General features: G+C 37.5%; 2 protein-coding genes across 4 annotated transcripts in view; one reads left to right on the top strand and one right to left on the bottom strand.

The window, feature by feature from the left end:
- The first annotated feature begins 1,812 nt into the window (after window positions 1-1,812).
- Window positions 1,813-9,774, top strand: LOC129901740 (S-adenosylmethionine carrier 1, chloroplastic/mitochondrial). 2 transcript variants are annotated; one of them, XM_055977000.1, is made up of 13 exons: window positions 1,813-1,908; window positions 2,051-2,137; window positions 3,743-3,850; window positions 4,913-4,995; window positions 5,399-5,475; window positions 5,690-5,780; window positions 6,443-6,496; window positions 6,629-6,724; window positions 6,912-7,001; window positions 7,434-7,485; window positions 8,393-8,454; window positions 8,609-8,689; window positions 9,319-9,774. In XM_055977000.1, the coding sequence occupies exons 2-13, from the start codon at window positions 2,074-2,076 to the stop codon at window positions 9,439-9,441; spliced, it is 981 nt and encodes a 326-aa protein (XP_055832975.1). In that variant the 5' UTR covers window positions 1,813-1,908; window positions 2,051-2,073; the 3' UTR covers window positions 9,442-9,774. The 2 variants fall into 2 exon arrangements, with proteins under 2 accessions (XP_055832975.1, XP_055832982.1); XM_055977007.1 differs by having other exon boundaries at window positions 4,913-4,999; window positions 5,403-5,475.
- A 1,084-nt stretch (window positions 9,775-10,858) lies between these two features.
- Window positions 10,859-27,538, bottom strand: part of LOC129901727 (uncharacterized) — a 49,502-nt gene continuing 32,822 nt past the window's right edge. The window contains exons 11-26 of one of the 2 annotated variants that reach the window (XM_055976985.1): window positions 26,382-26,775; window positions 26,074-26,216; window positions 25,707-25,856; window positions 22,730-22,939; window positions 21,412-21,972; window positions 21,273-21,332; window positions 20,367-20,695; window positions 19,834-20,257; window positions 17,954-18,418; window positions 15,453-15,569; window positions 15,101-15,222; window positions 14,290-15,019; window positions 13,030-13,284; window positions 12,630-12,812; window positions 12,096-12,434; window positions 10,859-11,947 (exon numbers count right to left, since the gene is read on the bottom strand). In XM_055976985.1, the coding sequence (XP_055832960.1) occupies window positions 11,198-11,947; window positions 12,096-12,434; window positions 12,630-12,812; window positions 13,030-13,284; window positions 14,290-15,019; window positions 15,101-15,222; window positions 15,453-15,569; window positions 17,954-18,418; window positions 19,834-20,257; window positions 20,367-20,695; window positions 21,273-21,332; window positions 21,412-21,972; window positions 22,730-22,939; window positions 25,707-25,856; window positions 26,074-26,216; window positions 26,382-26,775 (5,232 nt within the window). In that variant the 3' untranslated portion in view covers window positions 10,859-11,197. Of the gene's footprint in view, window positions 11,948-12,095; window positions 12,435-12,629; window positions 12,813-13,029; window positions 13,285-14,289; window positions 15,020-15,100; window positions 15,223-15,452; window positions 15,570-17,953; window positions 18,419-19,833; window positions 20,258-20,366; window positions 20,696-21,272; window positions 21,333-21,411; window positions 21,973-22,729; window positions 22,940-25,706; window positions 25,857-26,073; window positions 26,217-26,381; window positions 26,776-27,538 lie in introns of those variants that run through there. The other variant, XM_055976992.1, reaches the window with a different exon arrangement.

Here is a 27,538-nt window from a genome sequence, read left to right as displayed (position 1 = left end):
AGGTAGGGGTAGGCCGAAGAAATATTGGGGAGAGGTGATTAGACAGGACATGACACAGTTACAACTTACTGAGGACATGACCTTAGATAAGAGGGTGTGGAGGACTCATATTAAGGTAGAAGGCTAGTACATAGTCTCGTTATTCTTCCGTATTAGTAGACACATTAACCCACTATAATTTCTTGGGCTCTGACTTTTGTTATTATCTTTCTATTACTTTTTGTACTTTGATTACTTTATTTTATCTCTATTGCTTTCGTTATTTGCGTTATTCGTTATTTGCTTTCCTATATCATTTTGAACTTCTTAGCCGTAGCTGAACTCTTTTTATGCTTCTTTTGAGCCGAGGGTCTCTCGGAAACAGCCGTCCTACCTTGGTAGGAGTAAGGTCTGCGTACACTTTACCCTCCCCAGACCCCACACTATGGGATATCACTGGGTTATTGTTGTTGTTGTTTTTGTTGTTGTAGTTAGGCTATTGTGTTGATCATTTATATGTATTTACTATTTTTTAGACCAAGAACGAGAGGAACGAATCCGGAAAGGGAAAACTCTTGCATTGTAAGTTTGTTGAAGATGGTCTTGTTTCCCGTATGTACTTCATATACTTGTTAAATTGCTTCATGATATTCATATGTGTATATAAATATGGAGACATGTTAGATTATGTGTGAAATGATCACTTGCTGGCCTGTTTTTGTGATTAACCTGTTCTTGGTGATATAATGCTATAAATACTGAATGTATTTGTAATTTTGATATATTTGGATCGGGTGTTACATTTCGATACATAAAATGGATCGGGTGTCACGTTCCGACATATAGTTGGATCAGATATCACATTCCGACACATATTTGGATCGGGTATCACTTTCCGACATAAAGTTGATTGTTTGTAGGTCCCTTGCGAGGACCTTGTGTGAAGTTATAGCATGTTGAAGATATTGAGTTGTGATCTTGTTGAATAAGATTGAACATGAGATTGGTTGACTTATTCTATATGTATGTGCTTATTGTGTTGAGTTTACTTGTCTATAATCAGCTTACCGGCTAACTGCGTGATCCTACCAGTACACTGTTGTTTTTGTGTACTAATACTACTCTTGCTATGCCTTTTATTGAGTACAGAGCATATTCAGCCGGTTGCGGAGAGATCTCATTTAGAGGAGTGACTATTGTTTGAGTTCAACGGTGAGCTATTTCTTTTAAGCTGCCGTGGACTCTCTTATTTTCTAGTCCTTTTTTCAAGACTTAGATTTAAACAGTGGTTTAGTTCATGACTACGTTTCTTCTTCTTTTGGGTTGTATCCCCTTGTTTTAGACTTGTTTAGTTTAGAGTTTTGATACGGACGATTTTCAGTCCTAGAATGTATTTACTTACGCATATTTTGGGTTGATAACTAGTTGTTTTCTGAGTTTATGGGAACTCAACATTTATTTTTGTTTTACACCTGTTTTGCATCCTTAAGTTTAGGATTTCTTTGCGATTAATGTTGTTGGGCTGTTTAGAATGGTTCTCCCATCGAAGAGTTAGTGTGGCTGCCAGTCACAACGGATTGGGGTCGTGACACGACCCTTAAGGTATAGTTGATGAAATAAATAATCCCATGACTAGTCAATAACTCCAACCAAACACAAGCTAAAATAATCATATATTTTATTTTGAGATTTTTTTTTTATATATCTAAGACCAAACGACTCCTGAAAGTTTGGATTGGACCTAAAATAGTTTAGGTGTACTTTGAATTAATAAATGTATACTAAATTAAAGGGGGTGTTGTACCACCCGCTGAAAGACTTGTACGTTGCTCATCTATAATATGTAGATAGCAACAGCAATAGCTTTTCAAGAATCAGAAGCTAAACTCTCTCTTCTGAACAGAAGAGGCTCCAGCTTCCCAAAAACTGGTAATTTCCCACAACCCAACTAAAATTTTCGAGTATCTGTTTGTTTAGCTATTGAAGTTTTCGTATTTTTTGTTTCAAAATTGTTTGAAAATGATATGATTAAAGGTACCAAATTTCTGTTGTATTTTTGTATTGGGTGAAGGAAAGAGAATTTTAAGGTTCAAAATGGGGCCTTTTGCATTAGCTTTGGATACAAAGAATTCTTTTGCGGCCTCCTCTTCTGCTACAGGTAATTTTACAAGTATCCTGTTTTGCTAAACATTGTAAAGTTTTGCTAATTTCTAAGCTATCAACTATCTTTAATTTTTTTTTTCTTATTTTTCTTTGGGTTGTTATATATGGAAGTAATGATTTGAGTGTAGTGTTATGGAAGAGCCTAGTTGTTTGAAGTTTGGACTAGTGGAATGGGAAAAGTTTGGTTCTTAAACTGAATTTTACAATATGGAAATGCTAATTTCAGATTTTATTTTTGAGGGGGGTGGGTGGGGGGTTTGGATAATGAATTCCGGGATTAATGTTAGCTTAAGTGTTGATTGAAACTAAAGGATGCATTGGTATTAAGTTAGGGTTCCACTGGTCCCCTTTTGTGGCTAAGAATGACAACATACCCAGTATAATCCCACAAGTGGGTATGAAGAGGGTAGAGTGTACGTTGACCTTACTCCTACCTTGTAAGGGTAGGCCGACCGGCTCACGAAGAGATGAAAACGAAGCAGTAATAACAAACAGTAACAACAACAAGATATTAAGATAAATGAATTGGGAGAAACAAACATGTAGTACTAGAATACCAACAAGCGTTTTTTGGGTTGTATGGATAGAATGGAATTGCAGATGTTTTGATGGAATATTAACTTCTAATCATTCCTTTTTGTGGCTAAGAATGATGAATAAGGTAATTATATTTCTGAGGGATTCTTGTTGTTGAACATTGAGGTCTCAAGATTCAAATTAGGTCACTAAACACTCTCAGTTACTAGATTTCATATTTATTGGAGTCAGCGTTTTTCTTACTTATATGAATTGAAGTTGAAAAACTGTTGATATTTTAATCCGACAATGTTGTCGTAATGTTGTTAAGTTAAGTGCACGTACTTTGAATGATATATCTGATTGCTAATATGTACTGCTACATGTTGGTTTTGAGCAGACAAAACTTACTAGTGATAGTAATGAAATATTTCTATTAGTTACATCAAGGAAAACTTTTTACTTCAGGAAATACAATTAATCAAGCAAAATATGCACTTTATACGTCTGTCTTACTAATAATATTCCTTAGAGTACATTTGTACTATAAACCTCCCCTCTGGGAGGTGTTTTCAAGGGAAGGCGGACTCCGTAGCTGCGGACCGGGCACTATCACTATACTATGTGATGCTTTTAACCAAAAAACCATTTAGTGTAATGATAGGTCTAGCTTTATGGCTCAAGCATTAAGGCTCAATAGATTGAATGGTGCTCCTTCTAGAAAAATAAAAGTTTCTTTTCATCAATTCTGAATACATTCAACTTTAATTGTTGAATGAGATTAACTAACTACTCTTGAGCTGATGTCTTGAAGACCAATGTGCACATAACAAGCATGATATATAGAGGTAGCAGTGATGGTTTCATGTGTCACCATTTTCTTTATTAAATGTTCTTGTCTCCTTGGCAAATTATACTTAAGAAGAAGATCAAGGTTTCTCAATGAAGTGTGGTATTACGATTGTTATAAGAAACAGGGATGAAAGAATCACCATGCATTACCTCGTATTAGGATGTAGATTCATATTGATTCTTCATCTTGTAGTTTCCTGTTCTTTCTTGAGGATGTGGTTTGATTTTGCAGATGCATCTGGTAGAAAAATGGATAACCTTCAGATGGTACCAAAAAAGTTCTTCGCATCAATCAACAATGGAGAAGAGAAACCATTTGATTTCCTACGGATACTATTTGGTATGTTTGCTGAAATAATAGTGATTAAATGATGATATTTGAGCATTCTTGTCAAGTTGTCATATATCCTAAGCCGCGCTCTTTATTTTTCTTTTATTTAACTGCTACCCCCAGCTTCCCCACAACCAACTTCCACTATTAACAAAACAGATCCTCCCAAAAAGAGGGAAAAGAAGGAATGAAGAACGACAAATAGAAAGACCATTTCTTTCACTCTACAGTTGACAGATAGGAAGTCTGTACATCGATCTGGTTTCCCAGCCTCCCCTTTCATTTGTTATTTTGATTCATTCACAAAAGCATTTCAACATTTGTAGGTAGGAATTGAACAGCCACACCGCACAGAAATTTGAATAGTAAATTGTTTTATCAAAAAGTCATTTTGACTACTTTTTGCTATACTGCTGGTATACCGGGGATTCTTCCATCATTAATAGGATTTATTTACCTAATCTTAGAAAACATTATTTAGTCACTAGTAAAAAATGTTCTCGACTGTCAGCTGAAAATTCAAGTGATAAACCTGTCAAATGGTAGAAAGGTTTTTTCTCTGAAGCAGCTTCGTGCTCAAAAGCTTTTGATGGCATCATAATTTCTTTTTGACAAGGTTGTTTAGTATCAGTCTCAGTAACAAGTTAGTAGTGGGACAGACTACATCATACAAAGGTGGATACGAATATGATGCATCATGCCCCTAGGACTTGGTTCAAGTGGCAAAGGTTTAGGGACTTGACTTAGGTCACAGATTCAAGCCCCGTGCCATGCAAACTAAAGTTGGTATTTTAGTGGAGAAGAGTAGAGGGGTGGGCCTATTATCCCCTAGTTTTGAAGAGTGTGGTTGCTCCTAAGGGTTATATTTCTCGGTCATAAAAAAAAGAAGGTATATGATTCATCATAATTATTTCATACTAGTTATACTCTCCCTGGGGGATGGGCTACTGAAATTAATAACATAGAGTTCCCAACTGCTAAAAAGAAGAGATTTCAGTAATCAAAACTATCATAGGACAAGAATCTTTTGTTTCGAGGTTTGGCTTTTCTAATCAGGGTTAATTTGTGCAGAGGGTGTGATAGCAGGAGGGACCGCCGGTGTTGTTGTTGAAACAGCTTTATATCCCATTGATACAATAAAGACAAGGCTGCAGGCAAGTTAATTGGTTATAACCAATGTCTATATCAATTATATGTGCGACACTCCAATGCTAGAATTGGTATTTTTAGTAGATTCACAATTCACAACAGGCTTTAAGGATTCTCGAGACTATTTAGCTCCTTATGTTGACAGGCTGGACAAAGAGAGAAGGGGGTAGATAGATAATTTAGACAGAGTAGAACTTTTGAAGTATTCATAACGACATTCTAATATTCTATTGCGTAGTCCAGTTGACATACCATTTGCGTACAGCTGAGCAGTTTATATTCAGGTTTACTGCCATTAAAATAGTTGAATGCAGAGTGCCAGGCCTCTTTTCATTTTAATTACATTATTTTCAGTCTGTTGTTTCCCCCTGAGTATTCGAGTCATCAGTTCATTGCTTCCCTGTGCAGGTAGCTCGTGGTGGAGGACAAATAGTGTTGAAAGGATTGTATTCCGGGCTTGCTGGAAATCTTGCTGGAGTCCTACCGTAAGTTGTAGTAACAAAGTACTATTTAATAGTATAGAACTATGTATGTCAGTTTCCATGACACCTGCACTTTTGTCAACCAATGCAATTGAAATTCTCTTTTGCAACCATAACTAGCTTTTATTTCCTGAGGTGAACAGTCCTATTTTATTGAACGGTTTCTTACCTAAGGGTATTTAATAGCAATTTCTATTAATCCTGTTCTCTCGTGCAGGGCTTCTGCTATTTTTGTTGGTGTATATGAACCGGCAAAGCAGAAGCTATTGAAGATGTTTCCTGAAAATCTTAGTGCTGTGGCCCATCTTGTGAGAATTTCTCCTCCCAATGTCATGATTGCATTTGATCTTGTTTTCTAGCTTTTTTATTTCTTATCAAGTTGGTCTTGTTTTCTAGTTTGTTATATGACATACACCAATTCATTAATAGAACTTATGTGACTAAAAATCATTTTTAGGACTTCTAGTGGGTGTTTGATGGCATATACTGTTTCCATAGTCATTATTTCCCACGAAAAAAAAGAAAAAAGGTACCACGTGGAGAAGCATTTGAGGACTAGAAGGAACAAAAATGTCGGTGTACTAGACGATATGATACATTATGAAACTCAGGTATTTAGCTAGTGGAAACGTATATGCAATGAAATAAGCAAAGAGACATGACGTAAATCTTGCAGTCTAAATCCTGGTTACTGATAACATGATTTCGTATCACCTCATAAATTATAATTTATTCCTGAAAATTACACATGCATTTAACTCTATCTGGAATCTTTGCGAAGTTGATTTTCTCAGGTCACTATTCTTCAAGTTATGCCTACACATTCTTGTGGTATTTCAAATATAAATGTTCACAAATGAAAGTTGCTTTTGTATCTCAGTATCTGGCTTCTGAATTCTGAAGCATGCTGCATATTACTCTATCAAATGTGATTTCTGCTTCTTAATAAGAAATGCCAAATGTCATGCAGACTGCTGGTGCTTTAGGAGGCATTGCTGCTTCCTTCATTCGTGTTCCAACTGAGGTGAATGAATATTTTGAGATTTTCAGTTTCCTGAATATCATGATTCTCCTTTTCTTATCATTCTTGATTTTGCCTGTTTAGGATACTCCCTTTGTAAACCTATTGACTGCATTTGGTTTCTTGACACTACAGGTCATTAAGCAGCGGATGCAAACTAGGCAATTTGCTTCGGCTCCTGATGCTGTTCGCTTAATTGTTTCAAAAGAAGGTTTTAAAGGTCTTTATGCGGTATGCTAGTTCTTTAATGTCACATATCTTGGACACAATTCCAGCACCATTTGTCAATTGTGCTCACAATGTCTTTACAGTTTTTCGGGTATTACTGGTTCAGTTTTCTGCAAATGATAGCTGGGTGCAACTTTCACGTGATTTATATAACATTGGCTTATTTTATTCTAATATGGGGATTTTGTAGGGATATGGGTCATTTCTACTTCGAGATTTGCCATTTGACGCGATCCAGTTCTGTATCTATGAGCAGCTGCGGATAGGTTATAAGCTGGCAGTAAGATCCTGCTTTCCAAGATGTTGAGAGCAACTTTTCACTAATATTATATGAAACTTACCATTTCTCTGCTGGATATTTATGTGTGAGAGAGCTTCATGCACATGCAGTCTAAATTTTGATGTATAGCTAAAGAAAATAAGAAAAGGTTTTGGATAAACTGATATAGTCATACTTGAGTAGAAATTCTCTTAGCTTGTTTCTTCTTGTCTATCCTCCTTGCATGCTTGACTTCTCACTTCAGTAGCATCAAAAATTCATGGAATAGTGTTTGAACGAACAAACATGAGGAGCGTTAAATTTGCTTATGTGCTTTTCCACTTCCATCATGGATGGAGATGATCAGATGCTTTACTGTTTGATTGAAAAAGGTATGACATTAGTCTCTTGAAATACTAAGATATCAAAGCTGCCTTATGTGCCTCTTACCAGGCAAAAAGGGAATTGAATGATCCAGAGAATGCAGTTATCGGTGCTTTTGCTGGTAAACCTCCTTCATACCCCTATTACATGTCCATCCATTGGTAGTCCTTGATATGGCATACTGTTTTTTATTTATAATAAATATTTAAGTTGAAGATTCAGCTGCTGTCTAGAGGGTGTCACTTGCTCTTTCATCTAAGCTTGAAGTATCAAGAAATGTAGGCTTAAGTAGAGATAAGTTGTACATTGCACAATTGATATGGTGTTCACATTTTTTGTTTGAATCAACTGATTGCCCATTACTGATTTTAACCACAGAATGACCTCTAAGACTTTGACTTCCTCCTTTGGATTAATAAATTGGTGTGGGAACTGATAAAGCATGGCCCAACTTCAAGAACAATAACAAACATTTGCCATTTATTCTTGTTTGAGTATCTATAGATTCAGAACCTATGGATTTTAAGAACTAGAAAACTGAATTGCAGGGTTCTTTAATCATACTCTTGAAGAGTTGTAGAGTGATCCATCAATTTGGAAATCCTTTGGGCCAATCTGGAATCTCCTCAAAGAGCTGTCAGTTATAAATTGCCCTACCAGCACTGTGCTGGAACACATCAATGAAATTTATTCATTACTGATAAAAAAAAAAATTGCTACGGGGAAATTTGGGACCCAAATGCTACCTGTTAAAAATTATGCATCAAAGTGTTCTTTAAGTTATGAAGACAAGACTGTGAATCGCCATTTCAGTGATTGAATATGCAACGTTGAGTGACAATTGGCATGATTATATGACTACGTAATTGCTGTGTAGGAAATGCAAATTACTGAAATTCTGTTTGTTTAACCTGCCTAGATTTATAACTTGTCAAGTTGCAGCAGTAAATATATGATTTTCCTGCGTCTTCATGTATATAATGAACCCCTGCTCTAAATCTATCAATGGCTACCATTACTTATTTCAGGTGCTCTAACTGGAGCTATAACTACTCCTCTTGATGTCATTAAGACAAGATTAATGACTCAGGTACTTGCTTGCTTCATGTGGTACTCAAACTTTCTGTGTCTCCTAGTCTCTTCATCCAATGCATGCATGGCTATTACAGAATGACACTTCCATAAATTGCAAGGCTACTTTTCATCTAATTTAGGTAATAAATTCTAGTCTTGTTCCCCTGCAGGGTTCGGCCAATCAATACAAAGGCATTGTTGATTGTGTAAAGACTATTGTTGCAGAAGAAGGGCCTCCAGCACTTTTAAAGGTAGAGGGATCCCACAATTCCTTTTAGACTGCAGTACTAGGACCCACACCCGAGTTCTTTTATCCTGGAGACTGCTTCTTTTCTTGTTTTGTCTATTTGTCTCTTTTATGGAAAATCAAATGGACGATGAAAGAACTTAGCATCCCCATCTCACCTTAACACCATTTTGGTTTCCTGGGATTACAAGGGGTGCAAAAAATTAAAAGAGCGCCATGCACCAGAAACAATATAACTTCTCATTTACACTGATTTCTGGTCCTTTACTTCCCTAATCACTAATTGTTTGACAGCTCCAGGTTGCATAACCAGGCCCTATTTTGATGGGACCTTGATATAGTCATAAGCTGATACCACACATTTTTCCTCATCGTCCCTGCACATAAGTAAATATCATGTACTTCGTCCATTTTCTCCTAGCATAGATGCTTCATCTTAAATATTGCATCATATAGAAGATGCTAAGGATGACAAGGAATATTTCCACGTTTCTCCCAAGGATACTGAATTTCTTTCTTTGTTTCTTTTTCTGACCTGCGATAAATATGTTCGTGTACCATTTGTATCTGAAACTTGTATGTCTGATACATACTTGTTTACCTCTGTTTGTTTGGAATAAAATTTCATTATAGGGCATTGGGCCAAGAGTGCTTTGGATAGGCATTGGAGGATCAATATTCTTTGGTGTTCTTGAGAGAACAAAGCGATACCTTGCACAAAATCGTCCTGATAATGCAACCTCAAAGAAGGATTAGTTTCTATGCTTTTCTTGCCCTAGCTGCATGGTATGGTTAAATTGAATTTAGTTACTATTCAGTATTGCCGCCATTTGCAGAAAGTCTGACTAAGCTAGAAAGTAAGTATCCATAGAGGTAAAGAGAGAAGCTATCCTTGGATTAATGTACAAATAGAAAAAGAGAAGTAGCATCTCTGGTGATAAAGTTTCATATTGCAGCTTTTGCTTTCTCCTGTTAGAAAGTCTCTGACCAAGGGAATTTTGGATGATGGAAGAGTTCATTTATTTCTTCAAGTCACAGTGTGTTTATTCTCATGCATATCAATAAAACAAGTCAATTATTCTTCTCTTATTTGGGTCAGAATCTGTTCTGTTTTCTATTTAGCACAATACTGGCTGCTCCTACTATTTTTCTTTTAATTTTTGCTGATTGAGGGAGATCTGTTCCTAAACTACTTTTTTAGTTGCAATGTCCCGTGAATGTCTCTTTGCTATACTCGATCTAGAAGCAAGATCGGATGTTATCCCCGTTATTTTTGTGAAACTATTCCTCAAGCAAGACAGCCGATAAATCATTGAAGGATTTGTGTGAATAATAGAATGGTTAGAATTCTTTCTTCCACACACCTCTTTTGTCCTCTTTCACTGAAGAAGAAAGAATAATCTTCTAAGTGAATAGACACTGAAATTTCTATTAGATTCATCCCTAAATTTGTAGCAAGATGATCAGTCCGAAAGCATCGGAAAGAATTTAATTTATATTTACAAACAATATGATTCTTTAACGATGCGTACACGTTAGGACACAAACTGAGATGAACAAACTACGTTGAACCCCTACATCAAGAGCTTTTGGCTCTTCTTGTCGACAAGGAAAATCTTGACTAGGGAAACTTATATGATCTAGTATTAAAGTGCTTGCGGAAGTTGTACTCAAATCTGAGGGAGTGATACTTTATCGTTAAAGTAGCTAAATGGTCAAGTCTATTGTGGATCATTTTAAAGATTTTTGAGTTATACTTAAGTCCCAACCTAATCTTTCTTAATTTCTTAAACATCCGGCGTTGGCTTAGTACTTTTCGATTTAGTCCAGAAATATTGTCAAATGGAGTGAATTAGCTACTTCAGTTGAATCACGTCTTGCTTAGCTACGAAATATAAATCTAAGGAGACTAATTACATATTTACCTTTTAACAAAACACGAGTAAGGTTTATAACTTCAACTTAATATTTAAAACCTTGCATTACTTATATTTTAATACACAAAGCTAATACATGCATCATTTCTTCTAGATCCACTCTATCAAACGACCCCTAAATGGCCACATTATGAAAAAAAGACAACTAGCTACTAAGATTTTGGCAAGATTTCTTTGTTAAGATGAGAAGATAAATTGGATGACCTTAGGCAACTCAAAAAAAATGGAGCACAAAATAAAGAACTCCCAACCACTTAAATTACTTATCAACAAAAGAATTTTGTACAACATTGTACATGTCCTCTTATGTACATTCCTTTTAAACAACAAAACTGCACTCAGTTTTACCCGGCCTCAGTTCAGTTGGAAAGAAAGTTGGGCAAATGAACAAATAAAACGATGCCAAAATTTGCAGATCATCAACTCATCAGACGTAATCATCCGTTGTGTCTTCAAGAATTCAGGCTGCTTCCTAAATAAAAGCTAAATTTGGCGGACAAAAATTCGAAACTGAATATGATATACAATTGTATCTGGCGCCACCGACTGTAAGAGGTCTCATGTTGAGTCTCTTATTACATCAGTGGAAGGTAACCTCCTCCATGACCTTTTCTCAGGACAAGAGGCCCAGCACTGTCAGGGATTTTATCGAATGCTTTATTGCACGCGTCAATCACATCGGTAAATCCTGTTGCGATGGTAGCCAGTTGGTATCGCAACCTCAAGTCCCTAGTCCTTCTCAACAAACATCTGAATGATCTCCCGAGATATTTTGCCCATTCAGCCGGGAGCCCTCCCCCAGTCAGCCACACAGAAAATTGTGACTGATCCCCTCTTGCAGCCACTTCAGCCCTGTAAAATCTGGCAAGTTCAAGAAGCATTGAGGGTTGAAGGGGTAGCACAGCAACAAATTCAGCCACAAACTGTTCGACAAGCTCTGGTCTTAGCATTTGATTCCAAAGTACTAGAGCCCATTCACCTGGCTGGTTAAGGCCATAAGCTTCAGCAACAATTAGTGCTTCTTGGAAGCGGGATTGTTCGACCAATGCCCTCCGTGCATTAGTTTCAGACAGAAAGATAAAGTGTAAGTCTGGCATCCGAATCTGAAGGTAGAGAAGTAATGCCTGTGCACAACTTTGGCGTGTTTTGTTCCCAGCATCAATTGAAGAGTAAACTTCAGCAGCTTCAATGAAGTATCGCATGGAAGCCAAGAGCTCATCAGTTTGATCCTTGTCAGAACGGAGGGACCACTCCTTACATGATTGCTGTGCTCGTGACTCCAAAAGAGAAGCAGCCTCATGCTTCATATCAAAATGGCTATAAACCTAAGGGGAAATAAAGAGGTGCACGTTATACTCTCTAAAAGGTGCATTTTTTCAGCTTTGAGGAAATAACATTTTTTGGGAGAGAAATCAAAATGTTTTAAGGGTGAGGATAAAACATCTATTAACATGAAATTGCACAAGTACAAACCAAGGCAAATGCATCGAGATCATTGGGATTAAATTGCTTGAGTAATGTGAGAACAGCCAATCTGAATCCTCTTACTTCCTCGTCAGCATCGTTGGCATCGACAGCAGCTGAAAACTTCTGAAGAAGAAGATCGAGCTGACCATTTTCAATAAGGATACCAAGAATAAAATTAAGTGCATGGAAGTTCCCCACTCCGGTTATCAAGCGAGCTAAACATGAAAAATCACCCTCAGATACATAAGCCTCCACCTTTTTGAATGCAAGATCTACAAGAACATCAACTCCATCGAGACATGCTGAGGACTTGTAGAAGTGGTGCGACAAAATAAGAAGCTCAACCTAAAGCACAATTTTTGCAAAGAGAGGATGTGACTTCAATTAGGCTGTAATACTAAAAAACCAAGAGCAAATAGCTCCCACATTACCAACTTTATGTTGAACATGCAAACACTAACTTAGTAAGTCCATAGTTTACAGAACAGGGCTTTCATGATGCTGACAAATGGGAGTTCATCTAAACGAGGATACACTTACTTCACAGGCATGTGGTATTCCTTGACAAGTGGCAACTAAACGCAGTAAAGCATGGCCAACTTCTGGTTCAGAGGGGCAAAGCCCAGCCCACTTTAAGAAATCAGAAAATCTCCACAATAAAGGAGCAGGTCCCTCCTCTTTTTGAGATTCCATGTAACCTCCACGATGTGCTGCTAGCAAACCCTGTGATGAAATAACATTTGTAAATACGGATAACATAATAGACAACCTGAACTGCATACTTTTTATATAGACAATAGCTTCGTTACTGGACATGCCCTAATGTAACTTCGCAAATTTCTACTAACGCTCAAATTTGATGCCGCCATAATACTCAGGCATTTTAATTTTGAGTCTGTCCACATGCTCCAGGAGGAATCAACTACAAAATAAAATGTACCTTCAAAAATGATTCAGCAAGAATTTGAGCAATACTAGCTGCAGACATACAATGTGATTGAACTAAGAGCTTTGCTTCTTCAAAAGAATCTTGTGCTTTTAGAGAAAGCAATTGTAAGAGTTCATTAGGAGGCTTTTCAAATGCTTCTGAAAATGCAAGACCCAACACATTTGCTGCCTTCACAACTGATATTATTCGCCTGCAAAGGCCACGTCCCCTACCTTCAGTTAAGAGTAATGCAAAACTTTCCAGTACCTGAAGTGAATCTAGATATTAATTTTCTTTTCTTTCTCGCCTTGCAAAGAATCAAGGACAACAGAAATTTCAAATGATGAAAGCTAAATCAAAGTGTCAAAGTAGAAGTCTGATCATGAATAACAACATAACCCAATTCTAGCCCATTTTTATGTTGGTGGAGCACTAGTTGAAAGAATGTCAAACCAAAGATTACGTGTTGACAAGTACTTAAGTGCTGAAATTATTTTTAAAAATAAGCAGTTAAGCATTTGGATTACAGTGTTGAAACTAATAATAAACACTTGACGTGTTTGGTAAAGAAGTGTTGGTAAGCTCTTCTTTTGGTAAAATGACCAAAATATCCTTAATATTTTTACAAAACATTATAAATTTAAAAGTATCTTTGCGAGAAAAAGGACGAATGAGGGATATGAAACAGAGAGGATGTTACAGGTTTTGTTTAGGAAACAGTATTTTGATAACTACAAAAAAAATATTAAGGATAAAATAGTAAAAATCTTGGTCAAACTAAAAGTGCTTATAAGCTGAAAATCCATAAGTCAGGGTGACCAACTTATGGGTTTTGGATGATTTTGACTTGTATACACTTTGAATGTTCCCATACACATAGATAAACCAAAAGGTGTTTATAGGCCAGTTTGACTAGCTTATAAGCTTTATCCAGACACCCTTTATTGTAAAAAGAGTAAAGCTGAGATGACCATATGATCTTCCTATATCCTCCTTTTCCCCCTTTTCTCCTTCCACCCACTTTCTTATGCTCCCATTACTGAGCATTCCAGTTTTTGTGTTAAAATAAATGCACTTCCAGCTCTAGAGCCTCAGAGCAATTGGCTGGAAAGCTAAACCAGGAAAATACATGTCAAAGTGCTGTATAGTAGTCCAAATGGTCAATGCAGAAATGATTGGGAAAAGAGGGATATGAAGGACAGTCAAATATATATTTGTCAACCTAAGAGGCCTGGAACAATAGAAAAAGAGGAGATAAAACCAAATGACTACCTGGAGAGGATCAATCACGTGTTGATTAGGGAAAAGATGGTATGACTGCATAACAGAACGAAGTTCACCATCGAGCACCAATATCGATGCTTTGTTGTTTGGGGTGGCAATTGCAGCAAGCTTTAGGGCAGCATCCACAAGTTTAAATTCAGATGGTATGCAACCTGGAGATAATTTATGTTGAAGCTGTCGGGAAGCCGCAATTTGTCCAAATTCCAGAAGTGAAAGGACAGCCCGTTCTAGCTCTGCAGGTCCAACTCTTTCCTCCCACTTTGAGAAAGTTGCTTCTATTTTAAGGTTTTCATCAGGTACCTGTGAATCCTCCTTCACATTAAAATTAATGGAGCCAGTTTCAGGCTCATTACTTCTGTCCACTGGATCAGCTAAAGACTTTCTTGATGATACAAAGCCTTTGGATCTCCTTTTAACTTTTGCACTGCCCAAAATGGTACCTGAGCTAGAATCTGACATCTGAGTGGTCTTGAGATGTGATTGGTTACTTTCCCTTGTATCATTCCTCTCACCAGATTTGATTCTCACTGAATTAATGTGGTTATCCATTTTAGTAATAATGCTTGCAGTTCGGTCAATAATGTTAGGCCCCTTGCCACTTGCAGGTTCACGACTAGAAAGGGTAAGCTCTCCCTCGCTTTTCACTTGAGTCTCTGATTCAACAGCCAATAGCCATGCTCTAGTTTCAATTTCTCTCAAAAGATGCAGGGGACAAACTCTGATACATTTACCCAAGAGTCATATCAAGAGGTATTACAAGTGAATATGTCAAAATAGGGGAGCTCAGTAAAATACTTACGGACTGCATTGAGTAATCATCCCACTCAACCATTGTAGAGAAAGCAACAATAGTTCATGAAGCTCTCTGGCTGGGAGATCTTTCTCCGCTGCCTCAGCATGCTTAAGGAAAAATAATCCCGCCTACAGATTAAGGTTCACCGCACCCGGATAAGGAAACTAAATAAGTCTCAACAGCAATCATCAGGTGAAAAAGCATCCAGACAAACCCACCCCACCCCCAAAACACACACACACACACCATTCTCAATTAACAGCAAGAGAAATAGAGAACAAAATTTACTTAATTTGAAAATAAAACAAACAGCAGGGTAGGTTGATGTCACGTCTGTCTCACAATGTAACTAAAATACCTGCAATGGTGGAAAGGAATATCTAAGAAAGAGAGTCTGGCAGTGACCCCATAAAGCAGCCCTTTCTTCCGGAACATCCCAAAGAAACTCCTTCCACTCTGCAACCATGGACTCAGCCTTCATGCATGAACAAAAACACAGGGAGAGAAGGAGAGAGTAAGAGGAACAGATTGATAAATAATTTGCAGTCATGAGTCATAGTTAAAAGATCTTAAGACAAACACTGAAAGCCGTGGAAATTAAGAACCAAGGGCAGAAGGATATTCGGAAAGTAAGAATTCTGGAATATGTATGATCTCACACACAGGTCCAGAATACTTCTCCAAGAATTTGACTGATTATTGCTCTACAAGTCTTTTTTTCCTGTTTTAAATGGTCTATCCAGCAGTTAGTATTACAATTGTATTCACGTGGTCGTTCAGTAGCAAATTTAAGTTTTTAACTTCCAAGGTCTGAATGTGGTACAGAAAATGTTGCATTTAACATTAGGCACTTGATCATAGTTAATTAATATAAGAAATATGTGATCTTCACAGTCAAGATGTCCTTTTCCCATTGATCTCGACCCCAAAGACATTAACTTTAGTTTGATTTTGATAAAAGCATACTGAAGTATGATCAACATATATTTGATACAAGTTGTTTTAAGTTTTCATAAAGTCATCTTTTTCTTTTGGAAGTATTTCCATATGTTAATGTCATTATGAATACCTTTAACAAAAGTCTCATTTGGCTTTCTAAGCCAACTAAGAATTTGGAACATAAGAGTTGGATGTTTTTCCTCAGCGTGTCCAGGAAATCTTTGATGGCTCAAAAAACATGACTTGTGTTGCTTAAAATTAACAAAGAAGATTATGATGGAATATGGACTGCAAAGGTATCTTTACGGTTAGCTCTGCCTATAAATTTTTGAAACAACAAAATCAACAGCCACAACAGTGGCCATGGAAGCATATTTGGAAGGTGAAGATACCTTTCAAAGCTGTCTGTTTCACTTGGTTATTGGCAAGGGAAGTTGTTTTAACTCAAGAAAACCTTAAGAAAAGGAAATTCTCCCTCTGTTCCAGATGTTACCTCTGTGGTGAAGAAGGTGAGACAGTCAGTTATCTATTTCTACAGTGCGGGATTACATCTCAGATATGGAGGATTTTTGTCAGCCTCAGGCGTATTGTTTGGGTTATACCCAACAAAATCACACAACTATTATATAGTCGGGAGGAGGCAGCAGCAGGAGCTGCAGACAGAGATAGATGGAGGATTGTCCCAGCCTGTATCTGGTGGACAATCTGGAATAAGAGGAACTCTAGATGTTTTGAGGACAAAAATTGTGATCTACAGAAGATCAAGTTAAACTGCATTAAGCTTTTTTGTTTTTGGTTTAAACAGATGTACTTAGAAGATACTGAGTCAATCGTCAATACCCTAGGCTCTTCTTAGGATTGCTGATTTAGTTCTTTATTTTTGACATGTTGTAGCTATGGTTTTCAGTACAACCTATGTACTGTCCTTGACAATATACACAAATGTTACCTTCTCAAAAAAAAATTAAAAAAATAAACAAAGAAATGGCTAATACGGAGATGCACCACTCTCTGTAAATGCCATGGCAATCTAAGATAGATTCCTGTGAATAGTCATGTGACACATCCTTTATTTTTCTCACAACTAGAAGCACCGAATATTTGTTACAGCACATATCATTGGTTAATTTTTTCTAAACCCATGTGAATGCATACAATTCTTCTTTCATCAGTCAGTCGAGAAATCAAATCAGTACGCTTTACAATATTCCTGCCCCCGGTCAAGAGAAGCAAGCATAGGATTTGCTATATCCTTTCTTTGCTTGAAAGAGCTCCTTTCATCTTGAATCAATTTAGTAATTAGTACCACAGGAATCTGCTTCTGATACTATGAAAGAGATTTTTTTTTGATAAATGACACAATATAAGACTATTGCATAACAGAACTTTTATGTCTTCACTGACTCAATAGCGAAACACTTGAAATGAATTCCTCTGTCCATTAATGGATAGCACAAACTGTGAGGTGACTTATATCTTATGTTGCAGCCAACCCAACCACCCCTCCCCCTCCCCACACCAAATATCCCCTTCAGAAGACAAGGAAAAGGAAAGAGAAGTGAAAAAGGGGATTAGAGAAGGGAGGACGAAGTTCCTATGCAATAGGACACAAAGGGATCGTTTCGAACATGGACTAACTGTGCAGGCATTACAATAGAGAAATTGTTATTAGGTAAATAGGATTGTTTATGGTGAACAATACTACAAAGATTGTTGATCTGGAAAGAAACAGAATAAAGATTTCCAAAAAAAAAATGCCTAGCTACTTTTGTACTGCGAGTGTTAATTGAATCCATCTTAAAAAAGGAATCACAGCCACAAAGAAAATCCTATCTCACATAAAGAAACAGGTCTAGAAGAATGATGCTTTAGTTAAAAGCTGACAAGAGGAAAGAGAGTCCTAAATAGTAAGCTGAATACCTGTGTTTCAGTAACATGGTGTGTTGCAGATTTCCAAGACCCACCACTGGCCTCTAAATGCTTAGCCCAATTGCGTGCCTGTTCCCAGTGTCCATGTTCCTCTAAAGCTGTTAAAAGTGAAGCATCATCTAGTGGCTCGTTTCCAAGATGTAGGCCATCATTTTTGCGAAGAGAAGGTTCTGCCAAATTTACTTTGAAGTAGAGTCGTTGATAACATGTTGCAGCAGAACCTCCATCACCGAAATCAGTGGCAGTGAGGAGGTGTAATAAGCATCTTTTTTCATAAGGTGAAGGACATCTTGAGAGCATCGCATTAGCAGCTTTCACAGCAGTAGAACTTATCCATAAACTTCCAATTTTCCCTTCGTTTCCAGCTTGTGTGTATACATGAGGTTCTTCCTTAATTCTAGCAGAAAAGGATCCCAGATGAGCTGATGCTTCAGAGAGGCGCATTTGAGAAAATGCCTGGAAATGAAACAGCAAGATTTGGGATATATGGAATTAGACAACTGTTATTATATTCACGACATGTATCTTATAAAACGAAACGACTTAGTTACACATTATATTACACACTAGGGACAGCACTATACATGATATTACACACAAGGAAAAGCATCATTTCGTTCTGATGATGTATTATTTTTATTTAGATGTCTGCCAGAAACCAATGAGATTTACACACGCAAGGAAGCAACAACAATTCTGTACTGATTTAGTAATCATTATTTAAGTGTGCCAGACACCAATAAGATTGTGTCCCAATATTTTAGTTCTGTTCTTTTTTTTCAAGTCTGGAGTTACAAGAGATAATAACTTTAAAAAGTAAAGGGAATCCTTTATATAAAACTAGGAAGTAAATCCTTGATCCCTTGCTTGACAACCCAGCGTGCAGCTTTCTCATAACATAAAAAGGCCGAAATTGAAAAAAATAAAAAAATGAGAAGACTTGACAACTTGTCAGGTCAGTCAGAGAAGGTTTGTCTTGTTGCAATTAAGGAATCAAAAGAGTATTGCTCATTGCTAGTTACTGGCCAAGGAGACGAAGAGGTTCTTTGGGTTTAGTATGTCCTAATTCTGGTAGTTGTTAGTCTTTCTTGTAGTTTAGGCTGCATACAAAAAAAAATGAGCAGCTATCTGATGAACTACACATGCCAAGTCCCCCAAAATTTCTCTCTCTCCCTTCCAAGTCCATTCCTATTAGCAATAACGGTATCCACTTTCAAGGAAGCAATATAAGTCGTAAAGGAAAAAGAAATGGAGGAGGAAAGGATATCACTTCGCAGTGTTATATCACCAAATTGCACGAACCAATGGGAACAAAGGGAAGGCAGCAATCAGGGATAACTTCATCAACACGACACCATTGTTACAGGTGCATAAGTGAGGAAAACGTATAACATGACTTGATAATTATTACATAACAAGTCACTCCAACCCCCAAAGAACATTTACCACTGAATATGTAAGTCAGTAGCTTATAAGTATTGATTTACATCTTTTTGTCCTAATAGAGAAAACGATCCTGCATATACATCTGGAAGCACTACTATTCATGAGTAGTAGCTGGACCACCCAGGACTTCTGCCTTCTTTGGTACCATTTTAAAGTGAATGACCATCTCATCTAAAAGTTTAAGTTGTTAGAGAGAGCACACTTTTATTTACCTAATTATTATATGCTCAACTGGCACCATTACAACTGCTAATATTGTGCTTTCAATATGGCAAACAACAAGAAAGACAGCAAGAACAGTAATGAAACGTTTAACACCAGTCAGTCTGAAGCTAAGAAAATTTTCAGCAGTGATAAGATTCTGGAGTAATGCCCCTTCATTTCAAAAGAGGTAATGTGTGCTTGACATCAACGGTTCAGCATACCTGAAGAGCTCGGATAAAAGGTAAGAGCGAGCATGAAGGAAGAAACATTTCAAAAGCCCTGAGCAGAGGAAGGAATAAATGTTGTTCACAAAGCACGGCAACCATTCTAGACAAAGAACCAGTCACTTCACCAGAGTCATTTGAAACTTTCTCGTCCTGATCAACTTGCTTTTCACATTCCTCTCCAGCAATCATGTCTTCAATTCTCACATTTCCATCTGCCTTCCGTACATCAGGGATTGTGAAAACTAAGGAATGCACTGACACAGGCTCAATGAGCCGCCTACGCTTTGGGTTTTTGCGATTATAATGAACTGTAGGTGCTTTGGCAGATGCAGGTAGAGAATTTGTGGCTTCCACAGCAGCCGCGACATTGTTTGCAGTCTGGGAAGCAGCATTATTAACTTTGATGGCTGATGTTTCCCTGTAAAGGATGTCCATGGAAAATAAAATTCCAGAAAGTAGTTAGCATATATGGAAGAAGGTAGAATTTTATTAATTAATGGAAAAGAAACAGAAGTTATGATGTCAACCTTGCTGCAGTTATTTCTAGCCAAACTGTCAGGCAAGACAACGGAGAGACGTCTGGAAAACAAGAAGCAATTGCAGCCAAAAGTGACCAGCATAAATTCTTTGCTTGCAGGAGAAGAGCTTCTCCAGGCCTTGCTTGCCTCTCGCATTCAGCGATAATTCCAAATAGTTCGGCCGGTGCATACACATTTTCATCTGGAAATGATGTCCCATTCTTCTTTTCCCCAGTATCTGAACTTGAAGAAGAGCTAAATTTCTTCCTTGATTGTGAACTCTTCAAAATTGTTAGTATGTGGGTTTTCAGACGTGCATCACCAAACTCCTTTGATGCCTAACATGTAGTACATAGATCAAGTGAGACAAAATTATGAGTTAGCAACAAAAGGTCTTCTCCTCTTTCTAAAATAAAACTAAAAGGAGAAATTTGTAGCAGGAACAACTTAGCAAGGGAACATGTAGTGATTGCTAAGAAATGGACCTTGGGCCTCAATCAACCCCAAAAGCTAGCTCTTGAGGGAAATCACCCAAAACCATATAAGAAGACCAATAACCCATTTCCACAATCAATATGGAACTTCTAACATGCCCAAGACTGACATCTGGAGCTTGCACATTATAACATGGTGATCCAACATTGGATAAACCCATTCCAATTACCCCAATGGACTTTAGGTCAATTCAACCCCAAAAGACAGTTCAAGAGGTGATGATGGTGCGGTGAGTGTGGATGGTTAGTGGTATTCTTATATGGTCTCGAGCAATCCTCACCTTGTGCTAGCTTAAGAGGTGGAGTCCTCACCTTGTGCTATCTTAAGAGGTGGAGATTGCCCAAGAACATATAAGGAGACAACAGCCCAATTCCTCCACCAATGTGCGAAACGTAACAGTGAAATAGATATGAAACTTACTACTTCCATGACTGCCTCCAAGGTGTAGCCTCCAATTTGAGCTTCTGAGAGAAAACCAACCTGGGAAAAAAAGGAACACCCATAATAGTCCATAGCAGGAAAAATTTAAGTTCAGCAATAATATTTAATAAACTCATACCCAGTCATTGTCTCTTGCTAATAAAGCAAGATATCTAGTGCTCACAGGAAGTTGATGCGCCTGACAAAATGTTGTCACCAAATTCCAGTTTTCGCTAGCAGTTTTTTGCTGAGACCTCAGTTCAACTCCATCACCGTTACCAGTTAACAACCAAGAGCCACACGTCACTCCATCAGCTGAAGACGGAAGACTTGATGTTTCCAAATGTTGCAGGACAAGCATGAGAGCTCGAGATGGCTGTCTGTCAGAGGTTGTGAACTGATCACTTTTTTGAATAGCTTGATTGAACCAATCATTCTGGCAATAATCATCTGCCAATCCTCGTGCTAGAGATTCGGTAATATTATTGTCACTATTATTTGAATGAAATGAAGACCCCCTGGGGGAAAGTTGCTGAAGGTGATTGGAACAAGGGCCAGATTTATTAAAGGAAGCTATTCTTCTCAAAGCCGCAACATCAATTTGGAGTGTACCAGGAGATAGACCACACAACTCCAATAGAAGAGCACACGATGCCACCAACACTGAATCAGCAAAATGCACAATAGCAAGGGGCACAACCTAAATATGTAAACCAACAAATGCTTAAGAGGAATAAAAATCAAAATACACTATCATCAGAATGTGAAACTCTGAGAGTTCTTGCATATACACTTCAGCTTATTTTATAGAAGTCTCTCACACATAAATTGACTATTTCATCATAGGGCTCTTTTCTTTCAGCGATTCGCAGTCCGGCATAATAAAGAGTGGTCTTCAAGTGCACTCCAGCCAAAGAGCAATTAGAGAAGGTGCATCTTCTAAATATTTATATTCTTTCAATACATTCGTCTTAGGATAGCTCTTATATAGTAAGATCTTCCTTTTTACTACCTTGAAGCATAAATAAAATATTTTACAAGAAACTCAAAGAAAAGACCCAAGACAAAAGATATGAAAGCCAAACTATTTTGACTGTAATTTGATTCAAATGAAACCAACTACGAATTATCAATATCAGGTACTTTCACTAAAATGCTCACAGAGGTGCAGTAGATAAAGCATCTTGAAGTCATTCACACACGATTTTTCAAAATTCTTTCGATTACACAATTGGCTCCTTAAGAACTTTACTATGATTTATGATGCTGAAAGAGCAAAACGACACTCCAAGAACTGTAGCTAAAAGAGAGATTTTCATTGTATACTAACATAAGGTATTTCAGTTTTCACATTATGACTATGAAAGGACAAAAGAAGTAGACATAGGGATGATATGACTGAAATTAGAAAAAGATGAATGCCAGTTTGTTAACTGATTAGAAGAAATGATCCTTACGGATGAAAGAAACAACTGTTCGCTCTGTGTAATAGGTGAAAGAAGCATCTGAACGTCTGACTGGATGTTTGTTTGTCCTTGCACTGGAGTCCCATGCTGTCTACGTGAACTTTCTGACTTCAAGTTTTGAACTCTATTTGACAGCAGCTGATTAAAAGCTGCCAATGCACGTCCACGATGTAAATGGTGCTCAATTCCAACTCTAGATTCCTAGAGCCAGAAAGTAACTTGGATTAGGGATGATAACATGAAAACAATTAAAAATTAGAGAAGGACCCAGACTACGTGTAAGGCAAATTGTGAGCACCTTAACAAATTTTCAAATTCCATTATAGATATTTCCAATCAATGAAATCTGAATATACCCATTTGAGTGACATCAAAATACAAGAACAATAAAACCTTACTTGGCCCACCGAGAATAAAATACGGAGTCACCAAAAAACCAAAAACCGATAGCATGATAAACCTATTGAGTTTGACATGACATGAAAAGAGAAAACATAAGATATTGAAAAACCCTTCTGTCAGTTTGCCCTACCACAAAATATTATCCTATGCCATGAGAATTACTACGTATGATTTAGTAGATGAAAAAATAGACTTTTCTCTGAATATATCTTTCTTCATTTTCTTACACATAGTATACTTTTGCTTCAAGCAAACGCAATCCATATGTCACATATGATAATTAGATGGACAATCCATGTCTTCCTTTGGGAAATCTCACTTTTGTTTTACGGAAAAAAGGGGTCTTGATCCATGATATGGGGCACATGTTCCACTTCAAGACACAACAATAACAACATACCCAATGAAATCCCATAAGTGGGGTCTAGGGAGGATAGAGTATATGCAGGCTTTACCACCACCTCGTGAAGGTAGAGAGGTTGTTTCCGAAAGACTCTTGGCTCAAGTGCAGCAATTTCAAATATAAAGAAGAAGAAAACATAACAACTAGCAAGAGAAGCAGTGCAAAGTCCACAAGAAAAGAATATGAACAACAACAAAATAGTGCAATAGTCGGAACACAATAAACATATGATGATAGATATCAAAAACTAGAACTGCAAGAATATGGCTAGCAACGACAAACGCCAATAGGCCTAAACTCTCGAAAGAAAGGAAACACTTCAGTACCTACTAACTTTCTACCCTAATACACGACCTCTATACCCTCCTATCTAAGGTCATGTCCTCGGTAATCTGAAGTTGCGCCATGTCCTGTCTAATCACCTCTCCTCAATGCTTTTTCGACCTACCTCTACCTCTCCATGTGCCTGCTACATCCAACCTCTCCATGGCACAGTGATAGCGTGGGGCTCGGCTTAGTGCCTTTGCCCAGTCTATGGGCCGGTTTACTACCTTTACCCATCGATTCAAAGACGCATACACAAAAATGAAGCCAGTGGCCTTTGGTGGCATAAATACTCAGTTGATGTGGTAGCACACAGTTAAACTCCAAATTAGCCCATAAATGGTGATGAGTCATGTGGAACTTAGGTTAAGGGGAGATTATTGAGTGTGTGAACAAACTTCCACATTGGTAGCTAAGGGATTCACTCGAACTTAAGGAGTGGATTATAAAGAAAGCTTCTGACAGTTCAAACTACTAGATTTCATTTCCCCGTGACCACAATTTTCAATTCTTGTTGACATAATTGAACAAATATTCACAAAAGAAATAATTTCAGAAGAAGGCACTTATTGCCAAGACAATCTTATATTCACTAGACTGATTTAGGAATAAAGATTTTCTCTGATATGTTGGACTAGTCAGTTCGATGGAAAAAAGTGGAAAATTTATTCAATCACTCATTGAGGTCTGAAACTGCTGGTCGACCTACAGAGTGCTGAGGAAGTGATAGAAAATGGTCTGGACAGTAACATAATCGTTGGAACCTTATCAAATCTTTGCTGGAAAAGGGTTAACAGTCAATAAAAGCTGATGGAACCTTGATGGGTGAGATCAGAACCAAGAGGCGACTCCAACAAGTGAAACAGTGGCCCGAAAAATGGCAGGAAATGACCGCACGCGCCACAGCATAATGGCATGTGACTCCCGGAAAAAAGAGATTTTGGCAGCGCATGGAGACGCATGATTTTTTGGGCTTAGGTTGCACAAGCCTGCCGACCTTACTGGTGGTACTGGTATATGTGCAGTGCCTCCGGGAAACAATGACACCTCAGAGTGCTCCGCAATGGGAATTCTCTCCTATTCTGTCACTGGTATCTGTATATTGACTATTTTCTCACCAAAGGTTCTGATACCATGAGAGATGAGAATACACGCGAGAAAGAATGTGAAGTCTCTTTCATATGATTTTCCTAAGCTACTGGATTTTTGAACATTTACACACACATTCTAAATTAGGAAAGAAATAAAGATTATATAACTTATCAAAAGAATTCAAGACTACATATTTTTAAATATATATCCCTAGTTGATTCTACAGAGTGTTATACAAAATATTCTGGATACTTACAATAATTATATGGGCAAAGCATTGAAAAATTGCAATTAATTAAAAATACATGAACTAATAACACTATTAAAACATTCCAATAGACAAACCATTTAGATTTCTAATTAAGATAAGTGATAAAAATAAATTTATAACTAAACACAACAATTACGAATATATTCATCCATAAATTTATATTAACATCAATAGATTAATCCATCTTCTATATTTACTTTTTAGTGGTCGCCCTATAAGATAGAGCATGTGGACGTTGAGGTGTGTACTGTGTAGTGCCCGTACTAAATGGCCAATTAAGTGATGGAGAGCACCTAGCTTGAGTTGCACTGAGGATGAAGCACACCTCAAGCGGGCCTTATTTTTCTATGGGCAAGCACGTAAAATCTTTTTTTGACTATAGGTGGCGGTGAGACTCGAACGCAGAAGTATTAGTAAATGACACTAATATCTCAAAAAAATTAACATTAGTAAATGATCACAGAAGCATTACTCACCTTTAATGAAGAATCATACAGCTCCTCCTCAATGTGTTTCTGGATGGCAACTTCCCAGGACAAGGGACTGATGTCAGAAGGAACAATGTCCCTCAGCAGAGAGGGATCATCCACTGGCAAATCTGCAATTGATTGCCAACCAAGTGGGCCCTACCATAACAGAGATATTACATCCAAGCATGAAACAGGCACGTTAAGAATTTGGTAGTTAAGAGTTCATTATAATTAACTTAGAAACTGCCAAAGATAGACTATTATCTCCATAGTACATAGTAGTTGGAAGATCCTACATTGTTTTCCATCCCATGAAACATTTTTAAAAGAGCAAGTGATTAAGTTAAACGAGAACTGAAGTTTCATAGGCAACCTGCACGTAAAGCTGTATTAATCTCCGGACAGCCTTGGGGAACCAGCATGGAAGCATCTGTGAGAGTGAAGTATCATGTGCTGAAGAGAAGAATACACTCTCACGCCAATTCAAATAGTCTAATAAATCAGAATAACCAAACACTGCAGACGATACATAGTTAATAAGGAAAAGGTCATAATCAGATAAAAATGCAACTTTGGTTAGGCCTATGTGACTGCCATCACTGGAGAACTTCTTGAGGTCCTGCCAGGTGGCAAGCAAATTTAGGGGCACAAACCTAGAGATATTAAAAACTAACAACTTACATTTCGGTTTAGGACCTATACTGCTGCAAGTTGGATCTTGTCCAAAACATGCTGCAGTTAGTGCACGCCACAAAGTAGGAAAGCGCTGGAGAAACGGCCTAAGATTCTCCAATGTACACTGTACAGAACTATAGAGCCTGTTCACGCTACCACTGCTCAAGCAATCTTGAATTGGAATTGGGGCATACATCAATGTGGCCAAAGCTGCCATTTCTCCTGCTCCTTCCGCGATGTCATCAACAGTACGTATTATATCGTCTATCTCCATGGTGCTGAAACTGTTACCAGCAACTAAATTATGTGATACAACAGCACGGGCATTAGAGAATGACGCTTCATACTCTTTCCCCTTGACCCTTTGCAAGAGCAACCACTTGGCGCATTGGTTATCTCCCTGATCATAATATAGGAAAAAACAAGAAAGTTAGTGAATTGGGCTGTCAAAAAGGACAAAAAGATAGTTCAAAAGTAATATCTTCAGTTAAAGAGAGATGGAAATTGTGAGAAATATAGGAGAAAAATATTATTGAATTGTGTCTCTATATTATTACATTGAGACCCTATTTATAGACACTACATTATAATCCTTTTCCAAGTCAGATTCTATGTACTATTCCTATTCTAAGTAGGATTGTATATACTACTCTTGTTCCTATTCCTATTCTAACACTCCCCCTCAAGTTGGTGCATACAAGTCATATGTACCAAGCTTGTTACAGATGTCATTAATACGAGGACCGGTGAAGGACTAGGTGAAGAAATATGCAAGTTGATCACTCGATTTCACAAATTTTGTAACAATATCTCCTTAGAGTATCTTTTCTGTGACAAAGTGATAGTTAATCTCAATGTGCTTAGTCGTCTCATAAAATACTGAATTTAATGCAGAATATCGATAAAACACAGAGTAATAAATTCTTGAGTTGTAGTGTAGTGTTGAACTTCCCAAACCAAGCAAGCTTGAGAAGATTGTTTCAGCCTATAGAGGGACTTACAATATGAGCATAGAAGGCTACTGACTCCCTATTGAACTTCTCAAACCAAGCTTGAGAAGACGGTTTCAGTCTGGGCAGATGTTTTGAAAATATTACAAACTCCATTGAGAAAGTTAAATGGAATTGCATGACTACTTTTTGTTTTTTGGTGTAAAAAGGAAG

The sequence above is a fragment of the Solanum dulcamara genome, chromosome 1 (assembly GCF_947179165.1).
Source record: "Solanum dulcamara chromosome 1, daSolDulc1.2, whole genome shotgun sequence".
Taxonomy (NCBI): Eukaryota; Viridiplantae; Streptophyta; class Magnoliopsida; order Solanales; family Solanaceae; genus Solanum; species Solanum dulcamara.
This window is presented reverse-complemented; position numbering and strand designations above follow the sequence as displayed.